The sequence below is a fragment of the Salmo salar genome, chromosome 06 (assembly GCF_965601325.2).
Source record: "Salmo salar chromosome 06, fSalSal1, whole genome shotgun sequence".
In the NCBI taxonomy this organism is placed as follows: Eukaryota; Metazoa; Chordata; class Actinopteri; order Salmoniformes; family Salmonidae; genus Salmo; species Salmo salar.
Genome location: NC_138296.1, coordinates 10,082,541 through 10,110,146, shown reverse-complemented (window position 1 = coordinate 10,110,146; position 27,606 = coordinate 10,082,541). Strand labels below are relative to the sequence as shown.

The window sequence follows — 27,606 nt, the reverse complement described above, 5'->3', positions numbered from 1 at the left end:
TGTCTGACTAATGAGACAAACAGGAATGTACTACTAACTGTCTGTCTGACTAATGAGACAAACAGGAATGTACTACTAACTGTCTGACTGACTAATGAGACAAACAGGAATGTACTACTAACTGACTGACTAATGAGACAAACAGGAATGTACTACTAACTGTCTGACTGACTAATGAGACAAACAGGAATGTACTACTAACTGTCTGACTGACTGACTAATGAGACAAACAGGAATGTACTACTAACTGTCTGACTGTCTAATGAGACAAACAGGAATGTACTACTAACTGTCTGTCTGACTAATGAGACAAACAGGAATGTACTACTAACTGTCTGACTGTCTAATGAGACAAACAGGAATGTACTACTAACTGACTGACTAATGAGACAAACAGGAATGTACTACTAACTGTCTGTCTGACTGACTAATAAGACAAACAGGAATGTACTACTAACTGTCTGTCTGACTAATGAGACAAACAGGAATGTACTACTAACTGTCTGACTGTCTAATGAGACAAACAGGAATGTACTACTAACTGACTGACTAATGAGACAAACAGGAATGTACTACTAACTGTCTGTCTGACTGACTAATGAGACAAACAGGAATATACTACTAACTGTCTGACTGACTAATGAGACAAACAGGAATGTACTACTAACTGTCTGTCTGACTAATGAGACAAACAGGAATGTACTACTAACTGTCTGTCTGACTGACTAATGAGACAAACAGGAATGTATTACTAACTGTCTGTCTGACTAATGAGACAAACAGGAATGTACTACTAACTGTCTGTCTGACTAATGAGACAAACAGGAATGTACTACTAACTGTCTGTCTGACTGACTAATAAGACAAACAGGAATGTACTACTAACTGTCTGTCTGACTAATGAGACAAACAGGAATGTACTACTAACTGTCTGTCTGACTAATGAGACAAACAGGAATGTACTACTAACTGTCTGAGTGACTAATGAGACAAACAGGAATGTACTACTAACTGTCTGACTGACTAATGAGACAAACAGGAATGTACTACTAACTGTCTGTCTGACTGACTAATAAGACAAACAGGAATGTACTACTAACTGTCTGTCTGACTAATGAGACAAACAGGAATGTACTACTAACTGTCTGTCTGACTAATGAGACAAACAGGAATGTACTACTAACTGTCTGAGTGACTAATGAGACAAACAGGAATGTACTACTAACTGTCTGACTGACTAATGAGACAAACAGGAATGTACTACTAACTGACTGACTAATGAGACAAACAGGAATGTACTACTAACTGTCTGACTGACTAATGAGACAAACAGGAATGTACTACTAACTGTCTGACTGACTGACTAATGAGACAAACAGGAATGTACTACTAACTGTCTGAATGTCTAATGAGACAAACAGGAATGTACTACTAACTGTCTGTCTGACTAATGAGACAAACAGGAATGTACTACTAACTGTCTGACTGTCTAATGAGACAAACAGGAATGTACTACTAACTGACTGACTAATGAGACAAACAGGAATGTACTACTAACTGTCTGTCTGACTGACTAATGAGACAAACAGGAATGTACTACTAACTGTCTGACTGACTAATGAGACAAACAGGAATGTACTACTAACTGTCTGTCTGACTAATGAGACAAACAGGAATGTACTACTAACTGTCTGTCTGACTGACTAATGAGACAAACAGGAATGTACTACTAACTGTCTGTCTGACTAATGAAACAAACAGGAATGTACTAGTAACTGTCTGTCTGACTAATGAGACAAACAGGAATGTACTACTAACTGTCTGTCTGACTGACTAATAAGACAAACAGGAATGTACTACTAACTGTCTGTCTGACTAATGAGACAAACAGGAATGTACTACTAACTGTCTGTCTGACTAATGAGACAAACAGGAATGTACTACTAACTGTCTGACTGTCTAATGAGACAAACAGGAATGTACTACTAACTGTCTTTCTGACTGTCTAATGAGACAAACAGGAATGTACTACTAACTGTCTGACTGTCTAATGAGACAAACAGGAATGTACTACTAACTGTCTGTCTGACTAATGAGACAAACAGGAATGTACTACTAACTGTCTGTCTGACTAATGAGACAAACAGGAATGTACTACTAACTGTCTGACTGACTAATGAGACAAACAGGAATGTACTACTAACTGACTGACTAATGAGACAAACAGGAATGTACTACTAACTGTCTGACTGACTAATGAGACAAACAGGAATGTACTACTAACTGTCTGACTGACTGACTAATGAGACAAACAGGAATGTACTACTAACTGTCTGACTGTCTAATGAGACAAACAGGAATGTACTACTAACTGTCTGTCTGACTAATGAGACAAACAGGAATGTACTACTAACTGTCTGACTGTCTAATGAGACAAACAGGAATGTACTACTAACTGACTGACTAATGAGACAAACAGGAATGTACTACTAACTGTCTGTCTGACTGACTAATAAGACAAACAGGAATGTACTACTAACTGTCTGTCTGACTAATGAGACAAACAGGAATGTACTACTAACTGTCTGACTGTCTAATGAGACAAACAGGAATGTACTACTAACTGACTGACTAATGAGACAAACAGGAATGTACTACTAACTGTCTGTCTGACTGACTAATGAGACAAACAGGAATATACTACTAACTGTCTGACTGACTAATGAGACAAACAGGAATGTACTACTAACTGTCTGTCTGACTAATGAGACAAACAGGAATGTACTACTAACTGTCTGTCTGACTGACTAATGAGACAAACAGGAATGTATTACTAACTGTCTGTCTGACTAATGAGACAAACAGGAATGTACTACTAACTGTCTGTCTGACTAATGAGACAAACTGGAATGTACTACTAACTGTCTGTCTGACTGACTAATAAGACAAACAGGAATGTACTACTAACTGTCTGTCTGACTAATGAGACAAACAGGAATGTACTACTAACTGTCTGTCTGACTAATGAGACAAACAGGAATGTACTACTAACTGTCTGTCTGACTAATGAGACAAACAGGAATGTACTACAAACTGTCTGTCTGACTAATGAGACAAACAGGAATGTACTACTAACTGTCTGTCTGACTGACTAATAAGACAAACAGGAATGTACTACTAACTGTCTGTCTGACTAATGAGACAAACAGGAATGTACTACTAACTGTCTGTCTGACTAATGAAACAAACAGGAATGTACTAGTAACTGTCTGTCTGACTAATGAGACAAACAGGAATGTACTACTAACTGTCTGTCTGACTGACTAATAAGACAAACAGGAATGTACTACTAACTGTCTGTCTGACTAATGAGACAAACAGGAATGTACTACTAACTGTCTGTCTGACTAATGAGACAAACAGGAATGTACTACTAACTGTCTGACTGTCTAATGAGACAAACAGGAATGTACTACTAACTGTCTGTCTGACTGTCTAATGAGACAAACAGGAATGTACTACTAACTGTCTGACTGTCTAATGAGACAAACAGGAATGTACTACTAACTGACGGGACTAATGAGACAAACAGGAATGTACTACTAACTGTCTGTCTGACTAATGAGACAAACAGGAATGTACTACTAACTGTCTGACTGACTAATGAGACAAACAGGAATGTACTACTAACTGTCTGACTGACTAATGAGACAAACAGGAATGTACTACTAACTGACTGACTAATGAGACAAACAGGAATGTACTACTAACTGTCTGACTGACTAATGAGACAAACAGGAATGTACTACTAACTGTCTGACTGACTGACTAATGAGACAAACAGGAATGTACTACTAACTGTCTGACTGTCTAATGAGACAAACAGGAATGTACTACTAACTGTCTGTCTGACTAATGAGACAAACAGGAATGTACTACTAACTGTCTGACTGTCTAATGAGACAAACAGGAATGTACTACTAACTGACTGACTAATGAGACAAACAGGAATGTACTACTAACTGTCTGTCTGACTGACTAATAAGACAAACAGGAATGTACTACTAACTGTCTGTCTGACTAATGAGACAAACAGGAATGTACTACTAACTGTCTGACTGTCTAATGAGACAAACAGGAATGTACTACTAACTGACTGACTAATGAGACAAACAGGAATGTACTACTAACTGTCTGTCTGACTGACTAATGAGACAAACAGGAATATACTACTAACTGTCTGACTGACTAATGAGACAAACAGGAATGTACTACTAACTGTCTGTCTGACTAATGAGACAAACAGGAATGTACTACTAACTGTCTGTCTGACTGACTAATGAGACAAACAGGAATGTATTACTAACTGTCTGTCTGACTAATGAGACAAACAGGAATGTACTACTAACTGTCTGTCTGACTGACTAATAAGACAAACAGGAATGTACTACTAACTGTCTGTCTGACTGACTAATAAGACAAACAGGAATGTACTACTAACTGTCTGTCTGACTAATGAGACAAACAGGAATGTACTACTAACTGTCTGTCTGACTAATGAGACAAACAGGAATGTACTACTAACTGTCTGACTGTCTAATGAGACAAACAGGAATGTACTACTAACTGTCTGTCTGACTGACTAATGAGACAAACAGGAATGTACTACTAACTGTCTGACTGTCTAATGAGACAAACAGGAATGTACTACTAACTGACGGGACTAATGAGACAAACAGGAATGTACTACTAACTGTCTGTCTGACTAATGAGACAAACAGGAATGTACTACTAACTGTCTGACTGACTAATGAGACAAACAGGAATGTACTACTAACTGTCTGACTGTCTAATGAGACAAACAGGAATGTACTACTAACTGTCTGTCTGACTGACTAATAAGACAAACAGGAATGTACTACTAACTGTCTGTCTGACTAATGAGACAAACAGGAATGTACTACTAACTGTCTGTCTGACTAATGAGACAAACAGGAATGTACTACTAACTGTCTGTCTGACTGACAAATGAGACAAACAGGAATGTACAACTAACTGTCTGTCTGACTAATGAGACAAACAGGAATGTACTACTAACTGTCTGACTGACTAATGAGACAAACAGGAATGTACTACTAACTGACTGACTGACTAATGAGACAAACAGGAATGTACTACTAACTTACTGACTGACTAATGAGACAAACAGGAATGTACTACTAACTGTCTGTCTGACTAATGAGACAAACAGGAATGTACTACTAACTGTCTCACTGACTAATGAGACAAACAGGAATGTACTACTAACTGTCTGTCTGACTAATGAGACAAACAGGAATGTACTACTAACTGTCTGACTGACTAATGAGACAAACAGGAATGTACTACTAACTGTCTGACTGACTAATGAGACAAACAGGAATGTACTACTAACTGTCTGACTGACTAATGAGACAAACAGGAATGTACTACTAACTGTCTGACTGACTAATGAGACAAACAGGAATGTACTACTAACTGACTGTCTGACTGACTAATGAGACAAACAGGAATGTACTACTAACTGTCTGTCTGACTAATGAGACAAACAGGAATGTACTACTAACTGACTGACTAATGAGACAAACAGGAATGTACTACTAACTGTCTGACTGTCTAATGAGACAAACAGGAATGTACTACTAACTGTCTGTCTGACTAATGAGACAAACAGGAATGTACTACTAACTGTCTGTCTGACTGAATAATGAGACAAACAGGAATGTACTACTAACTGTCTGACTGACTAATGAGACAAACAGGAATGTACTACTAACTGTCTGTCTGACTAATGAGACCAACAGGAATGTACTACTAACTGTCTGTCTGACTAATGAGACAAACAGGAATGTACTACTAACTGTCTGACTGACTAATGAGACAAACAGGAATGTACTACTAACTGTCTGTCTGACTGACTAATGAGACAAACAGGAATGTACTACTAACTGTCTGACTGACTAATGAGACAAACAGGAATGTACTACTAACTGTCTGACTGACTAATGAGACAAACAGGAATGTACTACTAACTGTCTGTCTGACTAATGAGACCAACAGGAATGTACTACTAACTGTCTGTCTAACTAGTGAGACAAACAGGAATGTACTACTAACTGACTGACTGTCTAATGAGACAAACAGGAATGTACTACTAACTGTCTGACTGTCTAATGAGACAAACAGGAATGTACTACTAACTGTCTGTCTGACTGACTAATGAGACAAACAGGAATGTACTACTAACTGTCTGACTGACTAATGAGACCAACAGGAATGTACTACTAACTGTCTGTCTGACTAATGAGACAAACAGGATTGTACTACTAACTGTCTGTCTGACTAATGAGACAAACAGGAATGTACTACTAACTGTCTGTCTGACTAATGAGACAAACAGGAATGTACTACTAACTGACTGACTGTCTAATGAGACAAACAGGAATGTACTACTAACTGTCTGACTGACTAATGAGACAAACAGGAATGTACTACTAACTGTCTGACTGACTAATGAGACAAACAGGAATGTCCTACTAACTGACTGTCTGACTGACTAATGAGACAAACAGGAATGTCCTACTAACTGACTGTCTGACTGACTAATGAGACAAACAGGAATGTACTACTAACTGTCTGTCTGACTGACTAATGAGACAAACAGGAATGTACTACTAACTGTCTGTCTGACTGACTAATGAGACAAACAGGAATGTACTACTAACTGTCTGACTGACTAATGAGACAAACAGGAATGTACTACTAACTGTCTGACTGTCTAATGAGACAAACAGGAATGTACTACTAACTGTCTGTCTGACTAATGAGACAAACAGGAATGTACTACTAACTGTCTGTCTGACTGACTAATGAGACAAACAGGAATGTACTACTAACTGTCTGACTGACTGACTAATGAGACAAACAGGAATGTACTACTAACTGTCTGTCTGACTGACTAATGAGACAAACAGGAATGTACTACTAACTGTCTGATTGTCTAATGAGACAAACAGGAATGTACTACTAACTGTCTGTCTAATGAGACAAACAGGAATGTACTACTAACTGTCTGACTGACTAATGAGACAAACAGGAATGTACTACTAACTGTCTGACTGACTAATGAGACAAACAGGAATGTACTACTAACTGTCTGACTGACTAATGAGACAAACAGGAATGTACTACTAACTGACTGACTGTCTAATGAGACAAACAGGAATGTAATACTAACTAACTGACTGACTAATGAGACAAACAGGAATGTACTACTAACTGACTGTCTGACTGACTAATGAGACAAACAGGAATGTCCTACTAACTGACTGTCTGACTGACTAATGAGACAAACAGGAATGTACTACTAACTGTCTGTCTGACTGACTAATGAGATAAACAGGAATGTACTACTAACTGTCTGTCTGACTGACTAATGAGACAAACAGGAATGTACTACTAACTGTCTGACTGACTAATGAGACAAACAGGAATGTACTACTAACTGTCTGACTGTCTAATGAGACAAACTGGAATGTACTACTAACTGTCTGTCTGACTAATGAGACAAACAGGAATGTACTACTAACTGTCTGTCTAACTGACTAATGAGACAAACAGGAATGTACTACTAACTGTCAGATTGTCCACTTGAGATAAACAGGAATGTACTACTAACTGACTGACTGACTGACTAATGAGACAAACAGGAATGTACTACTAACTGACTGACTGACTGACTAATGAGACAAACAGGAATGTACTACTAACTGTCTGACTGTCTAATGAGACAAACAGGAATGTACTACTAACTGTCTGATTGTCTAATGAGACAAACAGGAATGTACTACTAACTGACTGACTGACTGACTAATGAGACAAACAGGAATGTACTACTAACTGACTGACTGACTGACTAATGAGACAAACAGGAATGTACTTCTAAATGTCTGACTGTCTAATGAGACAAACAGGAATGTACTACTAACTGACTGACTGACTGACTAATGAGACAAACAGGAATGTACTACTAACAGTCTGACTGTCTAATGAGACAAACAGGAATGTACTACTAACTGTCTGATTGTCTAATGAGACAAACAGGAATGTACTACTAACTGACTGACTGACTGACTAATGAGACAAACAGGAATGTACTACTAAATGTCTGACTGTCTAATGAGACAAACAGGAATGTACTACTAACTGTCTGACTGACTAATGAGACAAACAGGAATGTACTACTAACTGTCTCTCTGACTGACTAATGAGACAAACAGGAATGTACTACTAACTGTCTGACTGTCTAATGAGACAAACAGGAATGTACTACTAACTGTCTGACTCACTAATGAGACAAACAGGAATGTACTACTAACTGTCTGACTGACTAATGAGACAAACAGGAATGTACTACTAACTGTCTGACTGACTAATGAGACAAACAAGAATGTACTACTAACTTACTGACTGTCTAATGAGACAAACAGGAATGTAATACTAACTAACTGACTGACTAATGAGACAAACAGGAATGTACTACTAACTGTCTGTGTGACTAATGAGACAAACAGGAATGTACTACTAACTGACTGACTGACTGACTAATGAGACAAACAGGAATGTACTACTAACTGTCTGTCTGACTAATGAGACCAACAGGAATGTACTACTAACTGTCTGTGTGACTAATGAGACAGACAGGAATGTACTACTAACTGTCTGACTGTCTAATGAGACAAACAGGAATGTACTACTAACTGTCTGACTGACTAATGAGACCAACAGGAATATACTACTAACTGTCTGACTGACTAATGAGACAAACAGGAATGTACTACTAACTGTCTGACTGACTAATGAGACAAACAGGAATGTACTACTAACTGACTGACTGTCTAATGAGACAAACAGGAATGTAATACTAACTAACTGACTGACTAATGAGACAAACAGGAATGTCCTACTAACTGACTGTCTGACTGACTAATGAGACAAACAGGAATGTACTACTAACTGTCTGTCTGACTGACTAATGAGACAAACAGGAATGTACTACTAACTGTCTGTCTGACTGACTAATGAGACAAACAGGAATGTACTACTAACTGTCTGACTGACTAATGAGACAAACAGGAATGTACTACTAACTGTCTGACTGTCTAATGAGACAAACAGGAATGTACTACTAACTGTCTGTCTGACTAATGAGACAAACAGGAATGTACTACTAACTGTCTGTCTGACTGACTAATGAGACAAACAGGAATGTACTACTAACTGACTGACTGACTGACTAATGAGACAAACAGGAATGTACTACTAACTGTCTGACTGTCTAATGAGACAAACAGGAATGTACTACTAACTGTCTGATTGTCTAATGAGACAAACAGGAATCTACTACTAACTGACTGACTGACTGACTAATGAGACAAACAGGAATGTACTACTAACTGACTGACTGACTGACTAATGAGACAAACAGGAATGTACTACTAACTGTCTGTGTGACTAATGAGACAGACAGGAATGTACTACTAACTGTCTGACTGTCTAATGAGACAAACAGGAATGTACTACTAACTGTCTGTCTGACTGACTAATGAGACAAACAGGAATGTACTACTAACTGTCTGACTGACTAATGAGACCAACAGGAATATACTACTAACTGTCTGTCTGACTAATGAGACAAACAGGAATGTACTACTAACTCTCTGTCTGACTAATGAGACCCACAGGAATGTACTACTAACTGTCTGTCTGACTAATTAGACAAACAGGAATGTACTACTAACTGACTGACTGTCTAATGAGACAAACAGGAATGTACTACTAACTGTCTGACTGACTAATGAGACAAACAGGAATGTACTACTAGCTGTCTGACTGACTAATGAGACAAACAAGAATGTACTACTAACTGACTGACTGTCTAATGAGACAAACAGGAATGTAATACTAACTAACTGACTGACTAATGAGACAAACAGGAATGTACTACTAACTGTCTGTGTGACTAATGAGACAAACAGGAATGTACTACTAACTGACTGACTGACTGACTAATGAGACAAACAGGAATGTACTACTAACTGTCTGTCTGACTAATGAGACCAACAGGAATGTACTACTAACTGTCTGTGTGACTAATGAGACAGACAGGAATGTACTACTAACTGTCTGACTGTCTAATGAGACAAACAGGAATGTACTACTAACTGTCTGACTGACTAATGAGACCAACAGGAATATACTACTAACTGTCTGTCTGACTAATGAGACAAACAGGAATGTACTACTAACTGTCTGACTGACTAATGAGACAAACAGGAATGTACTACTAACTGTCTGACTGACTAATGAGACAAACAGGAATGTACTACTAACTGACTGACTGTCTAATGAGACAAACAGGAATGTAATACTAACTAACTGACTGACTAATGAGACAAACAGGAATGTACTACTAACTGACTGTCTGACTGACTAATGAGACAAACAGGAATGTCCTACTAACTGACTGTCTGACTGACTAATGAGACAAACAGGAATGTACTACTAACTGTCTGACTGACTAATGAGACAAACAGGAATGTACTACTAACTGTCTGACTGACTAATGAGACAAACAGGAATGTACTACTAACTGACTGACTGTCTAATGAGACAAACAGGAATGTAATACTAACTAACTGACTGACTAATGAGACAAACAGGAATGTACTACTAACTGACTGTCTGACTGACTAATGAGACAAACAGGAATGTCCTACTAACTGACTGTCTGACTGACTAATGAGACAAACAGGAATGTACTACTAACTGTCTGTCTGACTGACTAATGAGACAAACAGGAATGTACTACTAACTGTCTGTCTGACTGACTAATGAGTCAAACAGGAATGTACTACTAACTGTCTGACTGACTAATGAGACAAACAGGAATGTACTACTAACTGTCTGACTGTCTAATGAGACAAACAGGAATGTACTACTAACTGTCTGTCTGACTAATGAGACAAACAGGAATGTACTACTAACTGTCTGTCTGACTGACTAATGAGACAAACAGGAATGTACTACTAACTGACTGACTGACTGACTAATGAGACAAACAGGAATGTACTACTAACTGTCTGACTGTCTAATGAGACAAACAGGAATGTACTACTAACTGTCTGATTGTCTAATGAGACAAACAGGAATCTACTACTAACTGACTGACTGACTGACTAATGAGACAAACAGGAATGTACTACTAACTGACTGACTGACTGACTAATGAGACAAACAGGAATGTACTACTAACTGTCTGTGTGACTAATGAGACAGACAGGAATGTACTACTAACTGTCTGACTGTCTAATGAGACAAACAGGAATGTACTACTAACTGTCTGTCTGACTGAGTAATGAGACAAACAGGAATGTACTACTAACTGTCTGTCTGACTAATTAGACAAACAGGAATGTACTACTAACTGACTGACTGTCTAATGAGACAAACAGGAATGTACTACTAACTGTCTGACTGACTAATGAGACAAACAGGAATGTACTACTAGCTGTCTGACTGACTAATGAGACAAACAGGAATGTCCTACTAACTGACTGTCTGACTGACTAATGAGACAAACAGGAATGTCCTACTAACTGACTGTCTGACTGACTAATGAGACAAACAGGAATGTACTACTAACTGTCTGTCTGACTGACTAATGAGACAAACAGGAATGTACTACTAACTGTCTGTCTGTCTGACTGACTAATGAGACAAACAGGAATGTACTACTAACTGTCTGACTGACTAATGAGACAAACAGGAATGTACTACTAACTGACTGACTGACTAATGAGACAAACAGGAATGTACTACTAACTGTCTGTATGTCAAATGAGACAAACAGGAATGTCCTACTAACTGACTGTCTGACTGACTAATGAGACAAACAGGAATGTACTACTAACTGTCTGTCTGACTGACTAATGAGACAAACAGGAATGTACTACTAACTGTCTGTCTGACTGACTAATGAGACAAACAGGAATGTACTACTAACTGTCTGACTGACTAATGAGACAAACAGGAATGTACTACTAACTGTCTGACTGTCTAATGAGACAAACAGGAATGTGCTACTAACTGTCTGTCTGACTAATGAGACAAACAGGAATGTACTACTAACTGTCTGTCTGACTGACTAATGAGACAAACAGGAATGTACTACTAACTGTCTGACTGATTTACTAATGAGACAAACAGGAATGTACTACTAACTGTCTGATTGTCTAATGAGACAAACAGGAATGTACTACTAACTGACTGACTGACTGACTAATGAGACAAACAGGAATGTACTACTAACTGACTGACTGACTGACTAATGAGACAAACAGGAATGTACTACTAAATGTCTGACTGTCTAATGAGACAAACAGGAATGTACTACTAACTGTCTGACTTACTAATGAGACAAACAGGAATGTACTACTAACTGTCTGTCTGACTGACTAATGAGACAAACAGGAATGTACTACTAACTGTCTGACTGTCTAATGAGACAAACTGGAATGTACTACTAACTGTCTGACTCACTAATGAGACAAACAGGAATGTACTACTAACTGTCTGACTGACTAATGAGACAAACAGGAATGTACTACTAACTGTCTGACTGACTAATGAGACAAACAGGAATGTACTACTAACTGACTGACTGTCTAATGAGACAAACAGGAATGTAATACTAACTAACTGACTGACTAATGAGACAAACAGGAATGTAATACTAACTAACTGACTGACTAATGAGACAAACAGGAATGTACTACTAACTGTCTGTGTGACTAATGAGACAAACAGGAATGTACTACTAACTGACTGACTGACTGACTAATGAGACAAACAGGAATGTACTACTAACTGTCTGTCTGACTAATGAGACCAACAGGAATGTACTACTAACTGTCTGTGTGACTAATGAGACAGACAGGAATGTACTACTAACTGTCTGACTATCTAATGAGACAAACAGGAATGTACTACTAACTGTCTGTCTGACTGACTAATGAGACAAACAGGAATGTACTACTAACTGTCTGACTGACTAATGAGACCAACAGGAATATACTACTAACTGTCTGTCTGAATAATGAGACAAACAGGAATGTACTACTAACTGTCTGACTGACTAATGAGACAAACAGGAATGTACTACTAACTGTCTGACTGACTAATGAGACAAACAGGAATGTACTACTAACTGACTGACTGTCTAATGAGACAAACAGGAATGTAATACTAACTAACTGACTGACTAATGAGACAAACAGGAATGTACTACTAACTGACTGTCTGACTGACTAATGAGACAAACAGGAATGTCCTACTAACTGACTGTCTGACTGACTAATGAGACAAACAGGAATGTACTACTAACTGTCTGTCTGACTGACTAATGAGACAAACAGGAATGTACTACTAACTGTCTGTCTGACTGACTAATGAGACAAACAGGAATGTACTACTAACTGTCTGACTGACTAATGAGACAAACAGGAATGTACTACTAACTGTCTGACTGTCTAATGAGACAAACAGGAATGTACTACTAACTGTCTGTCTGACTAATGAGACAAACAGGAATGTACTACTAACTGTCTGTCTGACTGACTAATGAGACAAACAGGAATGTACTACTAACTGTCTGACTGACTTACTAATGAGACAAACAGGAATGTACTACTAACTGTCTGATTGTCTAATGAGACAAACAGGAATGTACTACTAACTGTCTGACTGTCTAATGAGACAAACAGGAATGTACTACTAACTGTCTGATTGTCTAATGAGACAAACAGGAATGTACTACAAACTGTCTGACTGACTAATGAGACAAACAGGAATGTACTACTAACTGTCTGTCTGACTGACTAATGAGACAAACAGGAATGTACTACTAACTGTCTGACTGTCTAATGAAACAAACAGGAATGTACTACTAACTGTCTGACTCACTAATGAGACAAACAGGAATGTACTACTAACTGTCTGACTGACTAATGAGACAAACAGGAATGTACTACTAACTGTCTGACTGACTAATGAGACAAACAGGAATGTACTACTAACTGACTGACTGTCTAATGAGACAAACAGGAATGTAATACTAACTGACTGACTGACTAATGAGACAAACAGGAATGTACTACTAACTGTCTGTGTGACTAATGAGACAAACAGGAATGTACTACTAACTGACTGACTGACTGACTAATGAGACAAACAGGAATGTACTACTAACTGACTGACTGACTGACTAATGAGACAAACAGGAATGTACTACTAACTGTCTGTCTGACTAATGAGACCAACAGGAATGTACTACTAACTGTCTGTGTGACTAATGAGACAGACAGGAATGTACTACTAACTGTCTGACTGTCTAATGAGACAAACAGGAATGTACTACTAACTGTCTGTCTGACTGACTAATGAGACAAACAGGAATGTACTACTAACTGTCTGACTGACTAATGAGACCAACAGGAATATACTACTAACTGTCTGTCTGACTAATGAGACAAACAGGAATGTACTACTAACTCTCTGTCTGACTAATGAGACCAACAGGAATGTACTACTAACTGTCTGTCTGACTAATGAGACAAACAGGAATGTACTACTAACTGACTGACTGTCTAATGAGACAAACAGGAATGTACTACTAACTGTCTGACTGACTAATGAGACAAACAGGAATGTACTACTAGCTGTCTGACTGACTAATGAGACAAACAGGAATGTCCTACTAACTGACTGTCTGACTGACTAATGAGACAAACAGGAATGTCCTACTAACTGACTGTCTGACTGACTAATGAGACAAACAGGAATGTACTACTAACTGTCTGTCTGACTGACTAATGAGACAAACAGGAATGTACTACTAACTGTCTGTCTGACTGACTGACTAATGAGACAAACAGGAATGTACTACTAACTGTCTGACTGACTAATGAGACAAACAGGAATGTACTACTAACTGACTGACTGACTAATGAGACAAACAGGAATGTACTACTAACTGTCTGTCTGTCAAATGAGACAAACAGGAATGTACTACTAACTGACTGACTGTCTAATGAGACAAACAGGAATGTACTACTAACTGTCTGTCTGTCTAATGAGACAAACAGGAATGTACTACTAACTGACTGACTGTCTAATGAGACAAACAGGAATGTAATACTAACTGACTGACTAATGAGACAAACAGGAATGTACTACTAACTGACTGACTAATGAGACAAACAGGAATGTACTACTAACTGACTGTCTGACTAGTGAGACAAACAGGAATGTACTACTAACTGTCTGTCTGACTAATGAGACAAACAGGAATGTACTACTAACTGTCTGTCTGTCTATTGAGAAAAACAGGAATGTACTACTAACTGACTGACTGACTAATGAGACAAACAGGAATGTACTACTAACTGTCTGTCTGACTAATGAGACAAACAGGAATGTACTACTAACTGTCTGTCTGTCTAATGAGACAAACAGGAATGTAATACTAACTGACTAATGAGACAAACAGGAATGTACTACTAAATGACTGACTGACTGACTAATGAGACAAACAGGAATGTACTACTAACTGTCTGTGTGACTAATGAGACAAACAGGAATGTACTACTAACTGACTGACTGACTGACTAATGAGACAAACAGGAATGTACTACTAACTGACTGACTGACTGACTAATGAGACAAACAGGAATGTACTACTAACTGTCTGTCTGACTAATGAGACCAACAGGAATGTACTACTAACTGTCTGTGTGACTAATGAGACAGACAGGAATGTACTACTAACTGTCTGACTGTCTAATGAGACAAACAGGAATGTACTACTAACTGTCTGTCTGACTGACTAATGAGACAAACAGGAATGTACTACTAACTGTCTGACTGTCTAATGAGACAAACAGGAATGTACTACTAACTGACTGACTGACTATTGAGACAAACAGGAATGTACTACTAACTGTCTGACTGTCTAATGAGACAAACAGGAATGTACTACTAACTGACTGACTGACTAATGAGACAAACAGGAATGTACTACTAACTGACTGACTGACTATTGAGACAAACAGGAATGTACTACTAACTGTCTGACTGACTAATGAGACCAACAGGAATATACTACTAACTGTCTGTCTGACTAATGAGACAAACAGGAATGTACTACTAACTCTCTGTCTGACTAATGAGACCAACAGGAATGTACTACTAACTGTCTGTCTGACTAATGAGACAAACAGGAATGTACTACTAACTGACTGACTGTCTAATGAGACAAACAGGAATGTACTACTAACTGTCTGACTGACTAATGAGACAAACAGGAATGTCCTACTAACTGACTGTCTGACTGACTAATGAGACAAACAGGAATGTCCTACTAACTGACTGTCTGACTAATGAGACAAACAGGAATGTACTACTAACTGTCTGTCTGACTGACTAATGAGACAAACAGGAATGTACTACTAACTGTCTGTCTGACTGACTGACTAATGAGACAAACAGGAATGTACTACTAACTGTCTGACTGACTAATGAGACAAACAGGAATGTACTACTAACTGACTGACTGACTAATGAGACAAACAGGAATGTACTACTAACTGTCTGTCTGTCAAATGAGACAAACAGGAATGTACTACTAACTGACTGACTGTCTAATGAGACAAACAGGAATGTACTACTAACTGTCTGTCTGTCTAATGAGACAAACAGGAATGTACTACTAACTGACTGACTGTCTAATGAGACAAACAGGAATGTAATACTAACTGACTGACTAATGAGACAAACAGGAATGTACTACTAACTGACTGACTAATGAGACAAACAGGAATGTACTACTAACTGTCTGTCTGACTAATGAGACAAACAGGAATGTACTACTAACTGTCTGTCTGTCTAATGAGAAAAACAGGAATGTACTACTAACTGACTGACTGACTAATGAGACAAACAGGAATGTACTACTAACTGTCTGTCTGACTAATGAGACAAACAGGAATGTACTACTAACTGTCTGTCTGTCTAATGAGACAAACAGGAATGTAATACTAACTGACTGACTAATGAGACAAACAGGAATGTACTACTAAATGACTGACTGACTGACAAATGAGACAAACAGGAATGTACTACTAACTGTCTGACTGACTGACTAATGAGACAGACAGGAATGTACTACTAACTGTCTGACTGACTAATGAGACAAACAGGAATGTACTACTAACTGTCTGTCTGACTAATGAGACCAACAGGAATGTACTACTAACTGTCTGTCTGACTAATGAGACAAACAGGAATGTACTACTAACTGACTGACTGTCTAATGAGACAAACAGGAATGTACTACTAACAGTCTGACTGACTAATGAGACAAACAGGAATGTACTACTAACTGTCTGACTGACTAATGAGACAAACAGGAATGTCCTACTAACTGACTGTCTGACTGACTAATGAGACAAACAGGAATGTACTACTAACTGTCTGACTGACTAATGAGACAAACAGGAATGTACTACTAACTGACTGACTGACTAATGAGACAAACAGGAATGTACTACTAACTGTCTGTCTGTCTAATGAGACAAACAGGAATGTACTACTAACTGACTGACTGTCTAATGAGACAAACAGGAATGTAATACTAACTGTCTGTCTGTCTAATGAGACAAACAGGAATGTACTACTAACTGACTGACTGTCTAATGAGACAAACAGGAATGTAATACTAACTGACTGACTAATGAGACAAACAGGAATGTACTACTAACTGACTGACTAATGAGACAAACAGGAATGTACTACTAACTGACTGTCTGACTAGTGAGACAAACAGGAATGTACTACTAACTGCCTGTCTGACTAATGAGACAAACAGGAATGTACTACTAACTGTCTGTCTGTCTAATGAGACAAACAGGAATGTAGTACTAACTGACTGACTGACTAATGAGACAAACAGGAATGTACTACTAACTGTCTGTCTGACTAATGAGACAAACAGGAATGTACTACTAACTGTCTGTCTGTCTAATGAGACAAACAGGAATGTAATACTAACTGACTGACTAATGAGACAAACAGGAATGTACTACTAACTGACTGACTGACTGACTAATGAGACAAACAGGAATGTACTACTAACTGTCTGACTGACTGACTAATGAGACAGACAGGAATGTACTACTAACTGACTGACTAATGAGACAAACAGGAATGTACTACTAACTGTCTGTCTGACTAATGAGACCAACCGGAATGTACTACTAACTGTCTGTCTGATTAATGAGACAAACAGGAATGTACTACTAACTGACTGACTGTCTAATGAGACAAACAGTAATGTACTACTAACTGTCTGACTGACTAATGAGACAAACAGGAATGTACTACTAACTGTCTGACTGACTAATGAGACAAACAGGAATGTCCTACTAACTGACTGTCTGACTGACTAATGAGACAAACAGGAATGTCCTACTAATTGACTGTCTGACTGACTAATGAGACAAACAGGAATGTACTACTAACTGTCTGTCTGACTGACTAATGAGACAAACAGGAATGTACTACTAACTGTCTGTCTGACTGACTAATGAGACAAACAGGAATGTAGTACTAACTGTCTGACTGACTAATGAGAGAAACAGGAATGTACTACTAACTGACTGACTGACTAATGAGACAAACAGGAATGTACTACTAACTGACTGACTGTCTAATGAGACAAACAGGAATGTAATACTAACTGTCTGTCTGTCTAATGAGACAAACAGGAATGTACTACTAACTGACTGACTGTCTAGTGAGACAAACAGGAATGTAATACTAACTGACTGACTAATGATATAAACAGGAATGTACTACTAACTGACTGACAAATGAGACAAACAGGAATGTACTACTAACTGACTGTCTGACTAGTGACACAAACAGGAATGTACTACTAACTGTCTGTCTGACTAATTAGACGAACAGGAATGTAATACTAACTGTCTGTCTGTCTAATGAGACAAACAGGAATGTACTACTAACTGACTGACTGACTAATGAGGCAAACAGGAATGTACTACTAACTGTCTGTCTGACTAATGAGACAAACAGGAATATACTACTAACTGTCTGTCTGACTAATGAGACAAACAGGAATGTACTACTAACTGACTGACTAATGAGACAAACAGGAATGTACTACTAACTGTCTGACTGACTGACTAATGAGACAGACAGGAATGTACTACTAACTGACTGTCTGACTGACTAATGAGACAAACAGGAATGTACTACTAACTGTCTGACTGACTAATGAGACAAACAGGAATGTACTACTAACTGACTGACTGACTAATGAGACAAACAGGAATGTACTACTAACTGTCTGTCTGTCTAATGAGACAAACAGGAATGTACTACTAACTGACTGACTGTCTAATGAGACAAACAGGAATGTAATACTAACTGTCTGTCTGTCTAATGAGACAAACAGGAATGTACTACTAACTGACTGACTGTCCAATGAGACAAACAGGAATGTAATACTAACTGACTGACTAATGAGACAAACAGGAATGTACTACTAACTGAATGACTAATGAGACAAACAGGAATGTACTACTAACTGACTGACTGACTGACTAATGAGACAAACAGGAATGTACTACTAACTGTCTGACTGACTGACTAATGAGACAGACAGGAATGTACTACTAACTGACTGACTAATGAGACAAACAGGAATGTACTACTAACTGTCTGTCTGACTAATGAGACCAACAGGAATGTACTACTAACTGTCTGTCTGACTAATGAGACAAACAGGAATGTACTACTAACTGACTGACTGTCTAATGAGACAAACAGGAATGTACTACTAACTGTCTGACTGACTAATGAGACAAACAGGAATGTACTACTAACTGTCTGACTGACTAATGAGACAAACAGGAATGTCCTACTAACTGACTGTCTGACTGACTAATGAGACAAACAGGAATGTCCTACTAACTGACTGTCTGACTGACTAATGAGACAAACAGGAATGTACTACTAACTGTCTGTCTGACTGACTAATGAGACAAACAGGAATGTACTACTATCTGACTGACTGACTAATGAGACAAACAGGAATGTACTACTAACTGTCTGTCTGTCTAATGAGACAAACAGGAATGTACTACTAACTGACTGACTGTCTAATGAGACAAACAGGAATGTAATACTAACTGTCTGTCTGTCTAATGAGACAAACAGGAATGTGCTACTAACTGACTGACTGTCTAATGAGACAAACAGGAATGTAATACTAACTGACTGACTAATGAGACAAACAGGAATGTACTACTAACTGACTGACTAATGAGACAAACAGGAATGTACTACTAACTGACTGTCTGACTAGTGACACAAACAGGAATGTACTACTAACTGTCTGTCTGACTAATGAGACAAACAGGAATGTACTACTAACTGTCTGTCTGTCTAATGAGACAAACAGGAATGTACTACTAACTGACTGACTGACTAATGAGACAAACAGGAATGTACTACTAACTGTCTGTCTGACTAATGAGACAAACAGGAATGTACTGCTAACTGTCTGTCTGACTAATGAGACAAACAGGAATGTACTACTAACTGACTGACTAATGAGACAAACAGGAATGTACTACTAACTGTCTGACTGACTGGCTAATGAGACAGACAGGAATGTACTACTAACTGAGTGTCTGACTGACTAATGAGACAAACAGGAATGTACTACTAACTGACTGACTAATGAGACAAACAGGAATGTACTACTAACTGACTGTCTGACTAGTGACACAAACAGGAATGTACTACTAACTGTCTGTCTGACTAATGAGACAAACAGGAATGTACTACTAACTGTCTGTCTGTCTAATGAGACAAACAGGAATGTACTACTAACTGTCTGTCTGTCTAATGAGACAAACAGGAATGTACTACTAACTGACTGACTGACTAATGAGACAAACAGGAATGTACTACTAACTGTCTGTCTGACTAATGAGACAAACAGGAATGTACTGCTAACTGTCTGTCTGACTAATGAGACAAACAGGAATGTACTACTAACTGACTGACTAATGAGACAAACAGGAATGTACTACTAACTGTCTGACTGACTGGCTAATGAGACAGACAGGAATGTACTACTAACTGAGTGTCTGACTGACTAATGAGACAAACAGGAATGTACTACTAACTGTCTGTCTGACTAATGAGACAAACAGGAATGTACTACTAACTGTCTGACTGACTAATGAGACAAATAGGAATGTACTACTAACTGTCTGACTGTCTAATGAGACAAACAGGAATGTACTACTAACTGACTGACTGACTGACTAATGAGACAAACAGGAATGTCCTACTAACTGACTGTCTGACTGACTAATGAGACAAACAGGAATGTCCTACTAACTGACTGTCTGACTGACTAATGAGACAAACAGGAATGTACTACTAACTGTCTGTCTGACTGACTAATGAGACAAACAGGAATGTACTACTAACTGTCTGTCTGACTGACTAATGAGACAAACAGGAATGTACTACTAACTGTCTGACTGACTAATGAGACAAACAGGAATGTACTACTATCTGACTGACTGACTAATGAGACAAACAGGAATGTACTACTAACTGTCTGACTGACTAATGAGACAAACAGGAATGTACTACTAACTGTCTGACTGACTAATGAGACAAACAGGAATGTACTACTAACTGACTGTCTGACTGACTAATGAGACAAACAGCAATGTACTACTAACTGTCTGTCTGACTATTGAGACAAACAGGAATGTACTACTAGCTGTCTGACTGACTAATGAGACAAACAGGAATGTACTACTAACTGACTCACTAATGAGACAAACAGGAATGTACTACTAACTGTCTGTCTGACTTACTAATGAGACAAACAGGAATGTACTACTAACTGTCTGACTGACTAATGAGACAAACAGGAATGTTTTGGCCTCTGTCGTGTCCTGACTATCTCTACCCCAAAACCTTCCCCCATCTCTCTCCCTCTCCCTCTCCCTCTCCCTCTCCCTCCCCCTCTCCCTCTCCCTCCAATTTCAGGGCTTTATTGGCATGGGAAACATGTTTACATTGCCAAAGCAAGTCAAATAGATAACAAACAAAAGTAAAATAAACAATAAAACTGAATAGTAAACATTACACTCACAAAAGCTCCAAAAGAATAAAGAAATGTCATAAATATAAATATAGGTTTTTTTTACCGTGGTGTTTGTTCTTCACTGGTTGCCTTTTTCTTGTTGCAACAGGTCACAAATCTTGCTGCTGTGATGGCACAGTGGTATTTCACCCAGTAGATATGGGAGTTTATCAAAATGTGTTTTCTAATTCTTTGTGTATCTGTGTATTCTGAGGGAAATATGCGTCTCTAATATGGTCATACATTGGGCAGGAGGTTAGGAAGTGCAGCTCAGTTTCCACCTAATTTTGTGGGCAGTGTGCACATAGCCTGTCTTCTCTTGAGAGCAAGGTCTGCCTACGGTGGCCTTTCTCAATAGCAATGCTATGCTCACTAACCTTGAGGCTGTACATAATCAAAGCTTTCCTTAATTTTGGGTCAGTCACAGTGGTCAGGTATTCTGCCACTGTGTACTCTCTGTTTAGGGCCAAATAGCGTTCTAGTTTGCTCAGTTTTTTTGTTAATTCTTTCCAATGTGTCAAGTAATTATCTTTTTGTTTTCAAATTATTTGGTTGGGTCTAATTGTGTTGCTGTCCTCTCTCTCTCTCTCTTTCTCTCCTCTCTCTCTCTCTCCTCTCTCTCTCTCCTCTTTCTCCTCTCTCTCTCCTCTCTCTCTCCTCTCTCTAATTAGGACTAGTGCAGCATGATGTAGTGTAAACAGAAGCAGAGTGGTTTGGCTGAGGGCTGAGGACTGTCGTGTGTCTGTGTGTGTGTGTGTGTGTGTGTGTGTGTGTGTGTGTGTGGTGTGTGTGTGTGTAGAGTACAGCACTGTGAGGTCATAGGGAGGGAACAGGGAGAGTTCTTTTTCAGAATTCAAGTGGTGTTCCATGGAACCCCTAGGAGTTCTTCTGTCTGTCACCACAGCTGGTCAGCTGCCAGAAATAGACCCCATCTAGCTAATCAGTAACTGTCACACCTAGAATACATCCACAAGTGCCTTTCCTGTTTGTTTCAATTCAATTGTTATGTGTGTGTCGGTTTGATTATACAGCAAGTGGGTTGTTCATTAGAGTGTGTGTGTGTGTGTGTGTGTGAGTGTGAGTACCAAATGTCCTCAGAAGAATAGTAAAGCAGCTGCAATTCAGAGAAGGGAGGACAGTTTGCCAGTCCTCACTATTTTAGGCTTAGGGGTTAGGCTTAAGGTTAGGGTTAGGCTTAAGGTTAGGGTTAGGTTTAAGGTTAGGCTTAGGGTTAGGTTTAAGGTTAGGCTTAGGGAAAATATCATTTGGAATGGGAATCAATTGTTGGATCCCCAAAAAGTCCTCACAAGTATTGTAAGACATATCTGTGTGTGTTAGTGTGACTCCTCCCCCTCTGTGTGTCACCAGGTAGAGTGGTCCCCAGGTAAAGCCCTCCTATGAGGTGAGGTTAAGGTGACCCCTGACCCCGCTCACACAGCGCCCCTCCACCAGGCAGCAGGACTAAGGGATGTCACGGGGCTTCCTGCTGCTCACGCTGCTCACAGTCTTCTCCAGCATCCAAGTGAGGCCGGAACACACACACAAACACACACACACACACACACACACACACACACACACACACACACACACAGGCAGGCAGACACAGAAGAACACCCAATAACCACGACATTACGCAACACTCCACCTTGGATGCTTTTGAAGTGGAATTCATTGACCTTCTCTGGAAGCTAATTGACACGTTGGATCCGTCTAAGGATTCCATTCATTGTCCTGTCAACAGAATGCAGCCTAGCAGTGAGTCCCTCTGTAGGGAAACATTCAGACATGGGAAGCCAGCCACCCCAGTCCTGTAAGTGACTGGTGTTTAGAGTGTTGGGGAGAGACATGTGTTTTTACATGGCAGAAGGACCCTCTGAGAACGGGCCCTGTGTGGCAGACAGTGATGTGGTCTAAACACTTTCCGTCTCTCTGCCTGTCTGTCTCTCCGTCTCTCTGTCTGTCTGTCCCCCAGGTTTCCCTGGCTATCTGTTTACTGACTGTCTGTCTGTCCCCCAGGTGTCCCTGGCTATCTGTTTACTGACTGTCTGTCTGTCCCCCAGGTGTCCCTGGCTATCTGTTTACTGACTGTCTGTCTGTCCCCCAGGTGTCCCTGGCTATCTGTTTACTGACTGTCTGTCTGTCCCCAGGTGTCCCTGGCTATCTGTTTACTGACTGTCTGTCCCCCAGGTGTCCCTGGCTATCTGTTTACTGACTGTCTGTCTGTCCCCCAGGTGTCCCTGGCTATCTGTTTACTGACTGTCTGTCTGTCCCCAGGCGTCCCTGGCTATCTGTTTACTGACTGTCTGTCTGTCCCCCAGGTGTCCCTGGCTATCTGTTTACTGACTGTCTGTCTGTCCCCAGGTGTCCCTGGCTATCTGTTTACTGACTGTCTGTCTGTCCCCAGGTGTCCCTGGCTATCTGTTTACTGACTGTCTGTCTGTCCCCCAGGTGTCCCTGGCTATCTGTTTACTGACTGTCTGTCTGTCCCCAGGAGTCCCTGGCTATCTGTTTACTGACTGTCTGTCTGTCCCCCAGGTGTCCCTGGCTATCTGTTTACTGACTGTCTGTCTGTCCCCAGGTGTCCCTGGCTATCTGTTTACTGACTGTCTGTCTGTCCCCAGGTGTCCCTGGCTATCTGTTTACTGACTGTCTGTCTGTCCCCCAGGTGTCCCTGGCTATCTGTTTACTGACTGTCTGTCTGTCCCCAGGTGTCCCCAGCTAAGCCATTAAAGGCGTTGATGCAGAGATGGGTGATGTACACGGAGGAGTGTAGCCGCAATAACAGCAGAGAACCACCGCTCACTGGTGAGAAACACATGCACACGCCTGCACGCACACTCACACCATAAACACTGTATAGCACTGTGCATTATGGGAAGATGAAGGTCCTCCGTTCTCCTCTCCCGGTGAGGGTCGGCTGTGGCAGTAGATATATGTATATCTTTCATTCCAGGAAGATATTCCCTCCCCTTCACAGATCTGATTGGACAGGATGTGTTCTGATCTACAGTAATTGTTTCCCCCAGGTGTGGTGTGAAACAGGACATTTGACATGTAAGATAGAGATGGAGGGACAGAGGAATGAAGGGACAGAGGGACAGAAGGATAGAGGGACAGAAGGATAGAGGGACAGAAGGATAGAGGGACAGAAGGATAGAAGGATAGAGGGACAGAGGGACAGAGAGATGGAGGGACATAGAGATGGAGGGACATAGAGATGGAGGGACATAGAGATGGAGGGACATAGGGATGGATGGACAGAGGGACAGAGAGATGGAGGGACATAGAGATGGAGGGACAGTGGGATAGCTGGACAGAGAGATGGAGGGACAGTGGGATAGATGGACAGAGGGACAGAGAGATGGAGGGACAGAGAGATGGAGGGACAGAGAGATGGCGGGACAGAGAGATGGAGGGACATAGAGATGGAGGGACATAGAGATGGAGGGACAGAGAGGTGGAGAGACAGAGAGGTGGAGGGACATAGAGATGGAGGGACAGTGGGATAGATGGACAGAGAGATGGAGGGACAGTGGGATAGATGGACAGAGGGACAGAGAGATGGAGGGATGGAGGGACAGAGGGATGGAGGGACAGAGGAGGGACAGAGGGATGTAGGGACAGAGGAGGGACAGAGGGATGGAGGGACAGAGGGATGGAGGGACAGAGGGGGGACAGAGGGATGTAGGGACAGAGGAGGGACAGAGGGACAGAGGGATGGAGGGACAGAGGGACGGGGGTACAGAGGGACAGAGGGATGGAGGGACAAATGAGGGACAGAGGAGGGACAGAGAGATGGAGGGACAGGGGGACACAGTGATGGAGATAAAGAGATGTGCTGTAACTGTTCCCTGTAGGTGTTGTGTGTAACAGGACCTTTGACATGTATGCCTGCTGGCCCGATGGACTCCCCAACACTACTGTCAGTGTATCCTGTCCCTGGTACCTGCCCTGGCACCACAAAGGTGAAGGTTGATGCTGATTGGTTGGTTGGTTGATTGATGAATTGATTGATTGGTTGGTTGATTGGTGAATAGCTTGTGTATCACGTTCAATAAATACCAAATTCAGTCAAATATCTGAAACTTCTGTCAAGTTAGTGTGAAGGGTAACAAGTATGCTTGGGTCAGTGAGTGACAGTCTATCTGTATGTGTATCTGTTCCAGTCCAGCATGGTTGGGTGTACAGGGAGTGTGATGCGGACGGCCAGTGGGTTCCCCAGAAGAACACTAGCGAGTGTGATGCTAATGATCCTGCTCAGGTGAAAATGATGTGTCTCTTGTGAGTGAGGCTTGGAAATGCTGTGGATAAAATATATGATATAGACATGATGGAAAGGATGTATAGAATTGATTCATGTTTTTCATCAGTGTGCGTGTACTGAGGAGTGTAGGCTAAATGTACAGACCATTCAGAAAGTATTTAGACCCCCTAAATTTTTCCACATTTTCCGACGTTACAGCCTTATTCTAAAATGGATTCAATATTTTTTTTCCCTCATCAATCTGCACACAATACCCCATAATGACAAAGTAAAAACAGGATTTTAGAAATGTTTGCTAATTTATAAAATAACAACTTATATATCAAATTTACATAAGAATTCAGACCCTTTGGCAGCGATTACAGCCTTGAGTCTTCTTGGGTATTTTATTTTACCTTTATTTAACTAGGCAAGTCAGTTAAGAACAAATTCTTATTTACAATGACGGCCTACCAAAAGGCAAAAGGTGTAACGCGGGTCGTACAAAGGAGACCAAGGCGCAGCGTGTGAAGTGCTCATATTTAACTTTAATGAAACACTATAACAAAATAACAAAAACGACCATCAACAGTTCTGTCAGGTGAACATACACTAAACAGGAAACAACTACCCACAAACAACAGGAAAAACACCCCTACTAAATATGACCTCCAATTAGAGGCAACGAGGAACAGCTGCCTCCAATTGAAGGTCAACCCAATAAACCTCAACCTAGAAATAGACAAACTAGAAATCCAACAGACATAGAAAATATAGAACAAACACAAAAATACCCCTGTCACGCCCTGACCACTCTACCATAGAAAATAACAACTTATATTGGTCAGGACGTGACAGTACCCCTCCCCCCAAAGGTGCAGACTCCGAATGCAAACTAAACAAAAAAAAACACAAAAACAACCCCAAAACAAAAAAACCAAAAAACACAAAGGGAGGGTAGGGTAGGTGAAAAAATGTCTATGGCGGCGGCTCTGGTTCCGGGCGTAGT

General features: G+C 40.0%; 1 protein-coding gene across 1 annotated transcript in view; it reads left to right on the top strand.

The window, feature by feature from the left end:
* Positions 1 to 27,606, top strand: part of LOC106594483 (glucagon receptor) — a 278,714-nt gene that overhangs the window by 185,389 nt on the left and 65,719 nt on the right. Inside the window, exons 2-5 of the mRNA XM_045719694.2 lie at positions 23,720 to 23,873; positions 25,063 to 25,159; positions 26,212 to 26,319; positions 26,521 to 26,615. Of these exons, the coding sequence (XP_045575650.2) occupies positions 23,820 to 23,873; positions 25,063 to 25,159; positions 26,212 to 26,319; positions 26,521 to 26,615 (354 nt within the window). The 5' untranslated portion in view covers positions 23,720 to 23,819. The remainder of the gene's footprint in view (positions 1 to 23,719; positions 23,874 to 25,062; positions 25,160 to 26,211; positions 26,320 to 26,520; positions 26,616 to 27,606) is intronic.